Below are 15,929 nucleotides of genomic sequence, written 5' to 3'. Positions count from 1 at the left end.
GGGATTCGGCAACTTGTGGACGTACATAAGCGGAAGAAATTTGCAGAGCATCTGAAGACCTGTAACTTCGCCTCTGGTGTGAATAAGCTTTTGTCAACCGTGAGGTCGTTGTCCAACCCGACGAAGCGTGACGACAGAGTCGAAATAGACTTTGGTGACCACGCTTCGTCGGACCCGGAGCGATGCGCGAGCTATTTTAGCCGGCAGTTTATTATGCATCCTCCGGTGGATAAAGCCACACGTCGAGTAACCAGAAGGCTGCACAAAATGCCAAAACCCAGTGCGCCTCTTGTTTTCACCAGCGATGAGGTAAGGGTAGCCATCGGGAAGGCGAAAGGCTCCAAAGCCATTGGACCCGACGGAACATGCATGTTGATGCTGAAAAATTTGGGTCCTGCGGGAGTAGCGTACCTAACAGAGGCCCTCAACTTGTCTATGGCCACTCTCGTCATTCCAGACATATGGAAGATGGGGAGAGTGGTCCCACTGCTCAAACCGGGGAAACCAGCCAACAAAGGAGAGTCTTATCGCCCGATAACCCTCCTTTCCCCGGTAGCGAAGATACTAGAGGCCTTGCTACTCCCGTTTTTCACGAACCACCTGAACCTGGCGAAGCATCAGCATGGGTTCCGTAAAGTGCACACCCATAAACACCCAGATAACTCATGGCCTTAACCGAAACCGCCCCTTTGAGAGAACTATTCTGGTAGCTTTGGACCTGTCCAAGGCGTTCGACAGTGTCAGTCATTCAACGCTGCTAGAAGACATAGAGGCCTCCTGTCTCCCACAGGGACTTAAACGGTGATCGGCGAAAATCCTCAGAGTTACCTTGGACAGTCTGCTCTCCTTCTCGGCGCATACAACCGCAATTATCAACAAAGTACATAGCCGCAACAATGTCCTCAAGTCGCTGGCCGGCAGCACTTGGGACAAAGATAAAGAAACGTTGTTGGCAACATACAAGGCAATTGGCCGGCCGGTTCTAAACTATGCAGCGCCCGTGTGGTCGCTTGGGACTAGCAGGACGCCGTGGATGAAGCTACAAACTTGCCAGAATGCGGCACTACGGACAGCTACCGGATGCCTCCTGATGACGCCCCAACACCACCTACACGACGAGGCCCAGAGGCAAGGAGCATAACCCAATGCTCTGCAAGCAGTTCCTTGTGGGGAGCCACTGACGTGGTTATCCTAGCAAACAGCTGCTTGCTGAAGAGCCCTCGCCAAGGCACGTCAGGAGGCATTTCTACGAACTGACGGACGAAGTGCAGAGGTTCATTAAACAACCTCTGGACCCGTCAGCCTACCGACAGGCCCTGAGCGGCATTCACAGGGAATCAGTCTCGAGTTATGTAAACTCCCGCCCTGTGAATGCCGTTCTGGGCACACAACCACCGGACGTGGACGGGACAGAAATTTGTCTGCCTCGGGAGATCCGCACCACAATAGCCCAACTTCGCTTCGGCTTAACTCATACCTGAGCAGAATTATGTAAGAAGTGCCCAACCAATGCCCGGCATGTGGAGAGTCGCCACATGACTCTCAGCACCTCTTCACATGCCCTTGCAAAAAATTTACCCGCCACAGCGCGCTATGTTGAAGTCAGCTAAAATCGTTTAGGCGGTTACAGAGCCAAAGAGGAAGACGTGTTGGTAGTATTTAAGATTTCATTCGTGTGCGTCTGGATTGGATTATCATCCTGGGTATGGTACAAACCTACATACAATGCATTAGCATTAGACCTTAACCCTTGTCGGTCGTCATGGCCGTTAACTTAAAAAACTGGACCCTGCATTAAAATGAATTACGTTTGATACTTAGTGTAATATAAATCAGGTATGAATTTCCACTATTCTTGTTTTCATAACTACTTACCTGCATATGGATGTACGTACGTATCAAAAGACAAGCATAATATTACATAGCAATCAATGTGCTTCATTCGGGTGTATACATATAGTACATACATATGTATTGGCGTGGGCCGAAATACCGCTTTTTTAGAATTTTGATTGTTATTAGCAAAAATTTGATTTCATTATGCTCTAAAAAATATCTGTGAAATGGTCAATATACTAGGCTCGCCCAAGTCCATCAAAGTTCAAGTAATAAAAAAAAATGTTTTTCTTAGCTAACTTCGATTCTCTACAAAAAAGGTCCATATAGCAAATTATGTAGGACTAATACTTTAGAAGATTATTGCAACTTTAGTAAAAAATGTATTAATTAATTTATTCATTAATTTTTATTTTTTGAGCATATTGAACTTTGATATACTTGGGCGAGCCTAGGATATTTACCAAAAAATTCCAAATTTCACACATATTTTTTTTAAAGCATAATGAGCCATATTTTTGCTAGTACCAATCAAAATTCTATAAAAGCGGATTTTCGGCCCACGCTAATATGTTTGTGATACTTAGCAAATCAGAAGGTATCAGCGTGCAAACTGGTTCGATTTAGGAATGTAAATTCAAAAAATTTTAAAGTAAACTAATATTAGTTGTAAGCCGTTAAGATAAGGAAATTTCAAATCATTAACGCGCATCAATGAAAGAGCAAAGGCCTAATCGAAATACATACATACATATGTATGTATATGCAAACGTTTGTTGCAAATTCATACATAAATATGGACGTGCATCTTAGAGGGACACACATGCATATGTACATATATATGCACACACATATACATATCTACATCTATACTTACCTATATAACTTTGCATCTGTCCGTTCGACGCGCTGTCTGTTAGCAATTTGTAGTTTTGAAGCCTTACAAATGCAAATGCAGCTGCTGCAACTTTATGCCCAACTTCTCTTGCTCTGTGTGATTGCCGTGATAGTAGCAGCGTCGTGTATTGCAATTGAAAGTACCGGTGTTGCTTGCGCATTCAGTTAGTCAGCCAATTAGCCAGTGAGCGGTTCGTTTTAGCATTTTGCCGTTATTTAAAAGAGCCTGATTTTGAAGAGAAAAACTATTAATTAAACTAAATTACGGTTAATGAACTACATATGTACATAATTGTGAGAAATTTAATTTCGCAAGTTGTGTGTTGATTTATTTTTAATTAGTGTGTCAAAATGGCTGAGGAAACCACACCGTTAACCGCTGGAATATCACCACCACCTTTGGGTCCAGCCTACGTTTTCCCAGGCGGTGTGTCGCCACGTTCGCGTCGTTACCGGAAAATGCAACAGTTTCAATGCTGTTTAGGCCTAACTGTCGTGTGAGTTATGAAGCATGATTTGGTAAAAAAAAAGAGTAGTCGGTTGTAAAATTACAATGTTGACTGATAAGCTCTGGTTTGTGGTCGACTTCTTTGGGAAAAACTTAAATTTTTCAACCAAGATTAAACGAAAATGTGAAAAACTTAATGTATTTGTATTTGGAAGGTACCAATGGAACCTTCTTACATTGAAGATCATAGTTTCTTCGTAACCTTAAATATGTTGAGAAAAAAAAACTAATAAAATTTTTGCTTTTTATTTTTCACTCGCAATTTTTCGAACTTTCCAAGGCTTTTTGAGGTTCAATAAGGAATTTTCCGAAATTTTTTTGGGACCTTCCTGAATGGTTTTTGTTAAATTGTAAACTTAAATATTATTTATAAAAATTTAGTTTATTTTTTATGAAAACCCTTTTAAATCCAATTTTCAATCTTAGTGCAATATTTAAAAAGTTTCAACAATTTTTCGTAAAAATTTCGAGCTTTTAATTCGATTTTTTAGAAAGATTTAGAGTATGCAGTTTATTAAATTTTGGTGCAATAAAGTGCATGTTTGACTTTTGTTTCACTGAGATGGCATCTCACTCGATGAGAAGAGGTAATGGTGTTTCACTGGTCGAGTCACAGAACGAACATATGTAGATCATTTGACCATATTTTCAGCTTATACAAATGCCCTCTTAGTCTGCAGTATCCTGTCAAGATAGCCTTTGGGAGGTTAATAAAGTTTTGGAATCTCATTATTGTACCCTCCCAGTGGCTTTTTTTCTGACGCAGTCCTACCGAGCAATGCCAGTTTAGATCGTTAAGTGCGTTCCTCTCTTGCCCTAAATATATTGGGATCTAACGCCACGACCGGCTAGGAGCCACAATGCCAATCAGAACGAAAAAAATTTGCACCAAACATCAGCGTAATTCGCCTTGAAATCAGCTGCTCCGGTAACACCACCTGGTATGAATTCGCCTTGAGCTCCGCCCTAAAGAATTGAGTTTTTTTCGTAACATTCTTTACATCACTGTAACCCGATAGTAACGGTTGTCTTTGAAAGGCCATTCTGAATATATATATATATATGGTAAAAAACTTTGTCTTTAACGTTACAGTCGCACGAATATTTCTGTTTATATTTCTGAAACGTTGTGTAAAAACCGAGAAAGTTTTTCAGTTATCCTGATAATAAACCTCAAAAGCTACATTTTATATACAGATAATTGACTTCCATCTTTTGTTGTTTTTTGCTGGCATTCGGTTTTTAGTGGTCTTTAACGTAAACTTGTTTGGAAGTCAGTTATATATAACGCCACACGTACGGAAAACTTGGCGAGCCCTGCAAAGTTACAAATTAGACTAAATTATTTTAACGAAGATCAAGGTTCAAAGAAAGTATAAAAATTGTAACTTTTGGATAATACACATTTATGACAAATCTATAAACCGAAATATGCGGTCTTTAACGCTACTTACTATACTTGACTATATTCTCCATTTTGATCGCATGCGAGCCACAAGCGAAATGAACGCGCACCGCATACGTTGGATGCCAATCGGCACTTGTTTCTAGGTGCTTTAAGATGTATATTAACAAATTATATAGAGAGTTGACGGGTGAGCCAAACAAATGTTTTTCTTCACTCGTTCCTCGTTCCCAAAAATGTTGACCATATGAAACTATTAAACATTTCAAAACATTATTCCTTCTGAAATTGTCAGTTCAGGATGCGAAATGGAGCTAAGAAATATCTCAATCTGCAAAAGCCAGGGCCCGTGCCCTTTTCTAGTATGTACATAGGAATGCCCAGACAAAAATTGAAAGTGCTTCTTTTTCTGAGTCACATGACTTTTTAGCCTCCATTACTTCATTACAATATGACAGGATGGGCAATAAAGCATCGCAAAGCTTTGACGTCGTTAAGAAGCAATAGCAGGTGGATTAAATTTCTCAATCTCTGCATAGCGCTACGAAGGCGGTGGCTGGTTACTACAAGTGCCAAATCGCTGCTGTCGAGAAATGCAATGCATACAAAGCCACATTCCAGCTGATTGTGTGCGTGTATCAGCTCTTTGGCGTTATTTGGTTTTATGATTACATGCCCGAAGATTGGAATCTCAGGCTTTGCACAATCTCAAAAACATAGTCATGCTGCTGTTTTGGCCAATCACTTTAGGACTGCTTATAAGGCGCTATCTACGATACTTACGCAAAATCTTTCTCTCGAATACTCTTAAGAGACGCCTCATGGGATGTTATCATTGTCCATGCTTATGCGCCATATAACAGCATGGGCATGATGAGTGACTTGTAGAATGTGGTTTTCGCACGTCGAGAGAGAACTTTACTCCTGCATTGCCTACGTAATTCAAAGTAACACTCTTGACATTATTATCGGTCTCAAGAAATCGAAACTCTCTACTTTCTCGAAATTATAACTTTCAACAGTTATGTGGGAGCCAACGCCCGATTGCCCTGACTGTTTATTTGATGACCGGAGATACTTCGTCTTGTCCTCGTTGTTGGCCAACAGACCCAATCACTTTGCTTCCTAATCCAACTTGGGGAAAGGAAGAACAGACTTCGCGGCTCTTGATGCCGATGATTTCGATGCCATCGGCATGCAGCATTCCCAATTCTGACGAAGCTGGTGGTATTGCTCAACGTTATTTTACACAGCCGTAAAATTGCTCGTAGCTAATGTACTTCTTCTAAATGCCAATCGGTATGCCAGCCAAAAATACATACATATGCACGTGAACATACATGAACATACAGTATACATATGTGATAGTTCCTGATGAAAAAAAAAAAACAAAACAAATCTCACTCCTAGTTTTGTTGATCCCACAACCTTTAGATTACTAAACAAAGTGAAACCGCCTATTGACGATAAGAAAAAATCTGACAGCCACCGCCTTTTTCGCTAATCTTAAAACATTTTTTTAAGCATATTAAGCTGTAGGCCGCTAATAATTTAGCCCCTAAATTACTCTATACAGGCATCGCTTTTTATTATAGCAATGCCAAAGAACTTGCATAACCTAAACTTGACTCGTGCAACTTTTGGTGCTATTTTCTACTCGGATGAGTTTTACAAATCAGATGCATATAAAAATAAAAGTTTTATAAACACTTGTACGCTTTGATATATATAAAATGATCTATCCCATTTCCGCATGCATATTGATTAGCGTGAGCTGTGTATTGTACTTCTTCCTTTCTTTCTTTCCTTTAGACTGATTATTATTGTTGCTTTGCTCATTGCACTAGCGCTAGTAGAAGAAACACAAGAGCCGCCTCCGCCCATACTACTTCTAGCGAGTACAACAAACGAAACAAAACCCGCCAACAACAGTGCGGATGCAAGCGCCGTACTCGAAGCCACAATAGCGCCATTGGACGATGAACCCGCTGCTGAGTGGGCACTCAAGCAAACAAAAATGAATCGAATGCAAACCGATCAGGCTATAAGTGCCGGTATTAAAGCGTTGGGTGACCGCGAAATCTTGGAAGAAAGCCAACAACCGACTCCGGTTAACAGTCCTGCCTTCCGGCATTACCGCTCGCTGAGCACAGATTCGGCGTCACGCAAAATGGCTAGGCGCGGTTATGTGGAAAATCATGCCACCACGAATATTGCTCAAATGTTGAATTATACGAAACCGATGGGTCGCTACAATATAGGCGTTGGGCCTAAGATAGACTTGCCCGATCCGACGATAAACTTCGGTTGCGATTTTAATGCGCGCTACCGCACGGCAAATGGTGTGTGCAACAATAAGGCAAATCCCCGGCTTTATGGAGCTGCAATGGTACCCTATCGACGCATGGTGGCACCCGATTATGCGGATGGTATTTGGTTGCCACGTGCCAGTCACGCCAAAAACGACACGCAACTGCCCCCAGCGCGTAAAGTCTCTTTGGATATACACCGCGCCTCATACGATACAGATTCAAATTTCACCGTCATGCTGGCAGTTTTTGGGCAATTTCTCGATCATGACATTACTGCCACTTCGTTGTCATCCTCTGAGGAAGGTGAATCGATTAATTGTTGCTCACTACCTTCAACAAATATCCATCCGGAATGTTTTCCGGTTCCCATATTGCCCGATGATCCGTACTATCAGCGCTACAATGTGACTTGCTTGAATTTTGTGCGCTCAGCGCCCGCACCTACTGGACATTTTGGGCCACGGCAGCAACTAAATCAAGCAACGGCCTTCATCGACGCCTCGGCAGTTTATGGAAATAACGAGCAGCGGCAACGCCACTTACGTAACATGCTCAACGGCACCATCCGTATGTACAAAACCAGCGACGGCCGTGAATTGCTACCAATATCCACCGATTTGGATGATGGTTGCAATCGCGCGCAGATGGTGCGCGAGGGAAAGTATTGCTTCGAAGCAGGCGACGACCGAGCCAATGAAAATTTGCTCTTGACGTCCATGCATCTGCTGTGGGCACGCCATCATAACTACTTGGCACGTGGTTTGCAAGCAGTCAATCCGCATTGGGATGACGAGATGGTGTTCCAGGAATCGCGTAAAATATTGAGTGCTAAAATGGCACATATCACTTACAATGAGTTTTTGCCCATTTTACTCGGACGCAAATTGGCGGAGAAAAAAGGCTTGTTGCCAAATGCAAACGATTTAGACGCACCGGACACTTACGATCGGAATGTAGATCCACGTATAGCTAACTGCTTTGCTGGAGCTGCTTTTAGGTTCGCGCACACACTGCTGCCGGTGAGTACGGTGGAAGTAACTTTAAGATCTTCTTTCATATATGTACATACATAAATACATACAAATGTGACTCTTACAGGGCGTACTCAACGCTACACGTGACAACAACACACCTGAAGCTATTGAGCTGCATAAAATGCTTTTCAATCCTTTTTCGCTGTGGAACGAGCATGGCATCGATCGGGCACTTCTGACAGCCACCAATACGGCTGTGTTGCGAGTTGATCGTTTCTTCTCTTATGAAGTGACACAGAAAATATTCGAAGGCAATACCGATGAAGATATGAAGCCGCTTTGTGGTCTCGATTTGGTTTCTCTTAATATACAGCGTGGTCGAGATCATGGTTTACCAGCATATCCTGTGTTTCGCAAGCATTGCAAACTGCCGCCGGTGGATACGTGGGAAGAAATGGCGACCGCAATTGACGCAGATACTTTGCAGTCGATTCGGAATATTTATAGGTACGGAAGCTGCACTTCTGACATATTCGTAACCATTGTATATAAGTATGAATATTTCTTTGTAGCTCACCGCATGATGTGGATGTATATACAGGAGCATTGAGTGAACCACCATTAGATGATTCCATTTTCGGACCACTCTTAGCGTGTTTAGTATCAGACCAGTTCATGCGGCTAAAAAGAGGTGACTCCCACTGGTACGAAAGGAAGATAGGGCCACAACGTTTCACGAAAGGTAAGCAAATGTAGAGCCCAAAAATTTCAAAAGGATCTTGGTTGCTTGGTTATGCTTAGTAACTTAGAATGATGTGTGCTAATGCTTTCAGTCTTTATGCCACATAATCCGTTAAAGATACATAATCAGGTCTAAGGGCTTTGCGTTCAAGACCAAGTGTTTAGAGGAGCGCTCTGCATATCGGTAGGACTCAGGTCCGATTCTTGATCAGAAATCAAAAAAAATTTTTATCACAGCGGTCTTCCCTCGGCAGACTATGACAAATGTGCAAGTGTACTTCAGTCATAAAAAGGTTTTCATAAAAAACCATTTGTCATTCGCCGCGGCGTATATTTTAGCAAAAAATCGACCTCTAGTTTATTACTTTAAAAAGCAACTTTCTAGTTGACTCAGAGGTAAATTAGGCTGCGCTGGTACAGAGTGGCACACTTCGACTACCCGAAAGTTGTTCTTCAAAACCAAACTATATTTTGAACGGTAGCTGTTAAACTTATTTCGCAAAGGCGAAAAGTTTCAAAAACCTCATAGCTGTGGCAATGGCAATTTTTCGAAATCAACTGTTTTTTTTTGTTAGAAATACACAATACAGCATTGGCAACTGACAGTCCCACAAACCCCTCTATGAAGTCAGATAGTTACGACTTTGCGAGCCCAAGATGTAGCCCTGATTGTCTCCAGTTTGGTCTGGACCACACTAAGACATTGCGGTTGCATAAGTAATCGATCGCTATTTACTGAGCTCTCATGTTATAAGGCTATCCAAGGAAAGTACTCCTGAAGTCAAAACGCTTCTTTGGATTCATTTCAGGGTACTCCTCCTAGACAAATCGTCCGACATACGATTTCGTGCCTGATACATATAGTATATGTGAGGTCAGCAACTCCCAATACATCCTAAAACCATTTTTAATTTCGCAAGCATTTTGAAAGATCCCTGATTTCCACGCATCTAAGGTCCTCCAAGTTATCGAAGAATTATCTACGCAGAGCGGAGAGTCTGGTATCACTTATCTTATGCACTGTCGATTGCCATCAGTTCCACCTAAAAAACGCGACAGTGGTCCGGAAGACGAACGCTATGGGAGATTTCCAGGTGTTTGGAGTATACACCTCCACCAACTGTACCCTCGAGGTTTGAGCCGTCTGTGTATACATGATGAATTGACTCGCCACTCCTTACAGCTTCTTGTTTCTAAGCTTCCCTTGAGGGTAGGAGTATCGTAAATACGGTAGTGGGAGTGGCGTAGTCCCCAATCTGAGAAGCCCCGAGTACTCCGTTAGTACCCTACTATGACCATTACTATTATTTGACCACTTGCGTCAAGCTTCGGTACATTCATTTAAAAGTACACTGGCCTTCCGTGCGGAGGCTGCCCTCACCCAGTTATTCCTTGAGGACTGCGAGCTGCTTGAAGCTAGACTGTAGAATTATTAGCAATGATATATCTTTTAAGGGACCAATTCAAGGATCTCGATAATATTAGAGTGGCATAAGCGGAGCTAGCTAAGCATACAGTATGACCGTTGCGCGAGCTTCAGCGACCGCCAGGCTATACTTGGCATGGCATGACGTGCGGTACTTGGGTGCTACAGGCCCAACTTTCCCCAATAATTATGGCCCGTTGCACTCACTATAAAATCGTTATTGACGTACTATTCTCCGGCCTATTGCACTAGAGGAGAACTCTAAAGAACATACATATGAAGTAGGTAGGAACATGAAAGAGAGTTTGGTCCAATGGAGCCAGGAAATAAGTTTAAAGGAGAGGACCCATTTCTTATCAGTTATTTTCCTGAGACAGCTTTTTAATCTTTGCTGAATATTAGGCTTCCGCGAGCGTTTACTATTTACAAGAACTTACATATGTATTTAGAATAAAGGCCAAGGCCGTTTCCAATCGAGGGAAAGTGCGAGACTATTGTGTACAGATCGCTTACCATGACTGCGAACATGCTCTAAAGCAGTTCATTTACGACTGCAGTCCAAAGGAGAGCGGGATGAGAGGCACACAACTTAGCGCTCGTCCATATTAACACTTCGCTCAATAAAATAAGTACACCACTCTGCCAATGATTATGCGGCAGATAAACCTGATTAGGTCGGTTTCGACTTCAAGTCTAAGGGTCGGTTACTCTATGTCTCGTTAACACTAACTGCAGGTTAAACATCGTTGTCGACTTCATAACATATAACGGGGAGGCGATAAGGTCGATGTCGATGTTTAACCTATAGTTAGTGTTAGCCAGACCTATCGGTTATCCCTGACAAGGCGTTTTCAATACTGTTAAAAAGTAAAAAATAAAATAGTTCAAAAGTGGTCAGAAAAAATACCTATCCACAATTTTATTTTCAGCTCAATTGCGTGAAATCTACAATGTCACCTTGTCAAAGATCATTTGTCGGAACTCTGACGCGGTACAACAGGTGCGACTGTATGTAATGGAACGGCGTAAGGATCCTGGTAATGGATATGTGAATTGCAGTGAAATTGGGGAGTTTAACTTCAGCAGTTGGGCTACATCGCCACGCACAGTCAAGTTGCACAGCGTCGCAGTTAGTCAAGCAAAAAGTTTGATTCGGGTAATCAAAGAAAATGGTAAAAATATAACTGATAGGATAAAACCGACGACAGAAAAAAATGTCCGGCATACTTAGTTCGACGCGTTATTTATTGCAATTGCTTTTTTTTAAATATAAATTTTAGATTTAATAAAATTTTTTACTTATCGTATTTTCATTACTAACGTAAATTAAAGTGGATTGTGCAATTTTAATACACATACGCCACCAAATGAAAAAAAAAAATATATATATATTGTTTAAAATATTACTACGTTTATACGCACGCATTAATAACAATTTGTAAAATGGTAAACTTTGCCGTATAAACGCTGAATTAATTTTTATTTGCAAATAACTAAATCACGCAAATAAGTATTGATTAGTGGTACTATTTGCAAACACGCGCAAGACGCTGCCATTCTTAGGTTAATTTTCCTTTTCGATGGTCATTTTATTGCCTTTTTATAATCAGGCAATATTAAAAAAGAATATTTCTCCATCGAATAAATAGTGAGTTAGGTATTTGCAAATTATTTTTATTTGCAAATAGCTTACGTATAACGTAGTATATGATTTGAGAAATTAAAATTTCAGTTTTACAAATTTTATTGGCACACTCCAGATTCATTCTAAAATTGTTGTATATTATGCATAAAGAAAGTAATATGTATGTGCATAAGGAATACTGTGTAAAAATCTTCCACGCTATTTCCAAACTAGTTTTAAATAATAAAATTTTTAAGTTAAGGCGCGCGAGTAAACGTGTTCGCTGACTGTGTATGGCGCTTCCGGGCGTATACGTTACATGCACAACTACGGTATATGTGCACGTTTGGTTTTGGTTTTACTTTTAGACTATATCTTTTTTAAGTTTTAATCTCAACACAATTTCGTGATGGAGTCTTGTTATTTATGCAAAACTGTACACTGTGCATTGTCTAAGATAAGTGTGCCACCATTTTCGACCAAAAACACATTTTTGTCGAAAAATGTAACAACTCGTGAGATTCGGGCATATGTATGTTTATTTACAAATGAAAGCGACTGTAATCTTTTGCGGAGCTTCGATGGAGGGAAAATAAATTTTTGCTGATAATTTGCTTTAAAGCGGTCCGTATCGTATCCGACCTGTGTAGCGCAATCTTACAATGATTCAATGTTGATGCAATAATACGATGTGTTTTAATTTGAAATTATTGCAAAAATCTATGAAAAAATTAATCGTTCGTGAAAATAATCTGAGGTTTTGTATTTGTTTTCATTTAATTTGTTTAATATTATTGAAAGCGATTACGACCTAGTTAGAGGTGCAGACTATTTACTATTCCGGGGATTTCAAACGTCAGAAAGTTTTTTCTAATTGAGTCCGCCATTGAAGATTCAATGTCATACCTCAGATTGTATGTACATATCGTCGGTCGCTACGAAGAGTAGCGCATTTCACTATTAGCGTGGAAGACTAGCACATTTCATTATTCGCGTCGAAAAGTAGCACATTTCAGATTTTTGCGTGGAAGAGTAGCACATTTAGGGTTTAAACTAAATCATAGAAGCATAATTTATATTGGAAATTCAAGTGCTTGTTTTATATTTCTATAATTATATTATAAAACTCATGAAATTCAGACGGTATAAAGCGTTTAGTTATCATTTGCCGGAGATCATCCACTTTCCTTTTTTTTAAAGGCATTTGTCCCCTTTAAGCTTTATGCAATTCATATTGTTTTATGGTTAACCATTGAAATTTTGTTTTCAGTATGTTTAATTTCAATTAAAATTAAGTCCATTTAAAAAAACCATGTAAACCCGCGCTTTAAATTTTGTAAACATCTAAAAAAAATCAACTAATTTTCATTCAAATTTCAAATTTATTTACTGTGAAGTGTTACAATTTTTTTGAGTATGAAGCTTTATAGCCGATTCAATTTTAGTGCGATAATGTGCAAGCTTCAAGAGCTTTAAAACCTTTGATTATTTTTGTCGCATTCGCTACCATATAACGAATAAACACAATTTATTTTTATATGGAAGAAAACCGCAACAACGGAAATTTTTAGCCACTTGAAACTTGCACATTATTGAATAAAATTTCAAAGGGCTTTAAATCTATATACTCAAAGAATTCTGAGAAAATAATTTTGACATTTGGATGAACATTCCCTGCAAACCAAAGTTCCTGAAATCTTAAGGAAATCGTTAGGAGTATCTGATTTCTGTAACGATTTTTTTACGAATTTTCAAAGAAAATTATATGAAGGGGTTGACACGAACTCGTAAAGAAATTTCTGTACGAAAAATAAAGAAAATTCTGGAAAAATTCTGAAAGATATTCTTCACATAGCAGCATTATTTTCGTTGCTTCACAGATTTTCTTCCGAAATTTCGTAAAAGAATGGAAGTGTGCGTAATTTATTTCATTTTAGAAAATTCGGCAAAAAATCGAATTAAGTCTTAACGAATTCTTTAAAATTTCTTTACTATGCAGAATACTCTGAAAAAATGGTTTGCAGGGTTTTTAGATTTTTTTAGTTTTCTACAAAGTTTTAAATTTGGATTTATATGGACTTCTTCACAGAATGAACTTTATTTTAATGAAAATTCTTAAAAATAAATAAATGAACATAAGTGGAAAACAGTATCACTTTGAAATGAGGTGCTCTTGATATGACTGCATGTACATTAGGGTGGTTCAAAACAGTAAAGTCGGAATTGTAATGCTCTCACCCCCAAAAATTGTTCTATATAAAAAAAAGTATACCCCTATTTTTTTATTTCAAAAGCAAAAAATATTTAGAGGTCGCTCAAAGCGCCCATGCATTTTTACACGAGGAAAAACAACTTTTCGTAGAAATGGTAAGGATTCTTGAAAATCAATATTTTTCGATAGGAAAACTCTGGTTCTCTTCAGGAGACTTACCATAATAATACCCAATTATTTATTTAACCATTTTTTAATACTAACGATTTTTTATTTGTCCCCTCATTGCATTTTTCGGGGTTTTTGTGGGTTTTTGGCGGACCTACAAATTAAAGTTGCGATGAAAAAATGGTTAAATAAACAATTGGGTATTATTATTGGGAATCCTGCAGATGAAAAGAGTTTTCCGATAGAAAAATATTAGTTTTTTTGAATTCCAAACCATTTCTACCAAAAGTTTTTTCCCCATATAAAATACGTGGAACACTTTGCGCGCTTTGAGCGACGTCTAAATATTTTTTGTTTTTAAAATAAAAAATAGGGGTATATTTTTTCGGTATAGAACAATCCTAGGGGTGAGAGCATAAAAATTCCGACTTTACTTTTTCACATGTATTTTTGGACCACCCAAATGTGCATCTATGTTTCTCGTATTTATAAATAGATTCCCTGAGGAAGTCGTGAATATGCGTCAAAACAAGTAGGAGGAAAATAAACGTTTATTCTATTTGTAATAAAATACCGAAAAGCTCCATACACAACATTAAACTCTCAGCTTAGTCGAGGAGAAATAATTATAACATACATGTATGTTTGGTTTTTGTACGGCTGCTAGTACCTCTTTATATGAATTTGCTACTCTTCCACAAAAATAGTGAAATGTGCTACTCTTCCACGCGAAAATCTGAAATGGGCTACTTTTCGACGCGAATAATGAAACGTGCTAGTCTTCCACGGTAATTTGAGATGTGCTACTCTTCGTTGGGAGTGACGATATTATATCAATGCGCTCATAAAAACGAGGAAAGTGCAGTTCAGTTAGATACCAAGTATATCATTATAATTTGGGTAAAGCTGTCAACCTAAGCATGAACCCCTTCTATTTGCCAGTTTAACCTTTTAAAAATGCGGGAAATAGTTTTGGGATATTACTAACTTCTTTGCAAATTTTTTTAAATGAGATTATCTCACAATTCCACTTCTCTTGCCATTTTCGTATTAAATATCTTTTTTGTTAAATCGAAGAGACACTCAATTGAGGCAAAGATTAAGGGAAACAAAAAAACTTAGAATGAATTTTTCAATGGTAAAATATTAAGACAAGTATAACGGAAAATTTGATTCCACATAATTCTTGGCTTGAGTTTCCATCTATTTAAAATATGAAAAAGAGAGTTTACTATTCATCTACGTATTTAGGTGCCCATAGGCAAACAAGTAGATTATTCAGAAAAATAAGATTCTTTTCTTGATTGGCATATCGCTAGCTTTGAGTGAAAATTTGCTAAGTCCACTTTTTATGAATAGAATGCAAGATTGCCAAGTCCACGCCACGAAGCACCGAAAATCCGATAAGGCCAAAATAATACAAAATCTTTTTATAAACATCGAATCCTTCTGATTCTAATGCGAGTTTTGCTTTGCTTTAAATACGCAAAATGTTATATTTAAAGTTTTGTGAAATATTCAAAATAAACTATAAGAAATTAAATTAATTTCAATTAAAACTTGAAAGGTCTGAATTTCCTAATTTGTCTGCTGGCGACTCTTTAGCTAAATTCTAGAATTTTTGTTTTAAAAATGTCACCGTGAGTAGCTTCGTGGCGCCATATGAGATCACTATTCCTTTCGGTTACAAATATATATGTTATATGAACTTTTTCGATGTCAAGCAAGCGAAATCTTTTTATATTATCGTAAACTCTACGACAATCCTCTGGTATCTCAACCACTAGTCTTATGTCATGTATGACATGACATTAGGCATTGGCCCG

General features: G+C 38.9%; 1 protein-coding gene across 1 annotated transcript; it reads left to right on the top strand.

The window, feature by feature from the left end:
* The first annotated feature begins 2,837 nt into the window (after positions 1–2,837).
* LOC118737686 (chorion peroxidase) lies at positions 2,838–11,445 on the top strand. Its single transcript, XM_036468380.1, has 5 exons — positions 2,838–3,230; positions 6,459–7,977; positions 8,057–8,439; positions 8,505–8,674; positions 11,029–11,445. The coding sequence occupies exons 1-5, from the start codon at positions 3,085–3,087 to the stop codon at positions 11,328–11,330; spliced, it is 2,520 nt and encodes an 839-aa protein (XP_036324273.1). The 5' UTR covers positions 2,838–3,084; the 3' UTR covers positions 11,331–11,445.
* The last annotated feature ends 4,484 nt before the right edge of the window (positions 11,446–15,929 follow it).

This window comes from Rhagoletis pomonella, unplaced genomic scaffold (assembly GCF_013731165.1).
Source record: "Rhagoletis pomonella isolate Grant_MI unplaced genomic scaffold, Rhpom_1.0 Rhpom_scaffold_00004, whole genome shotgun sequence".
In the NCBI taxonomy this organism is placed as follows: Eukaryota; Metazoa; Arthropoda; class Insecta; order Diptera; family Tephritidae; genus Rhagoletis; species Rhagoletis pomonella.
Note: the sequence above shows the minus strand (reverse complement) of the source record. Positions and strands in the feature narration are given on the sequence as shown.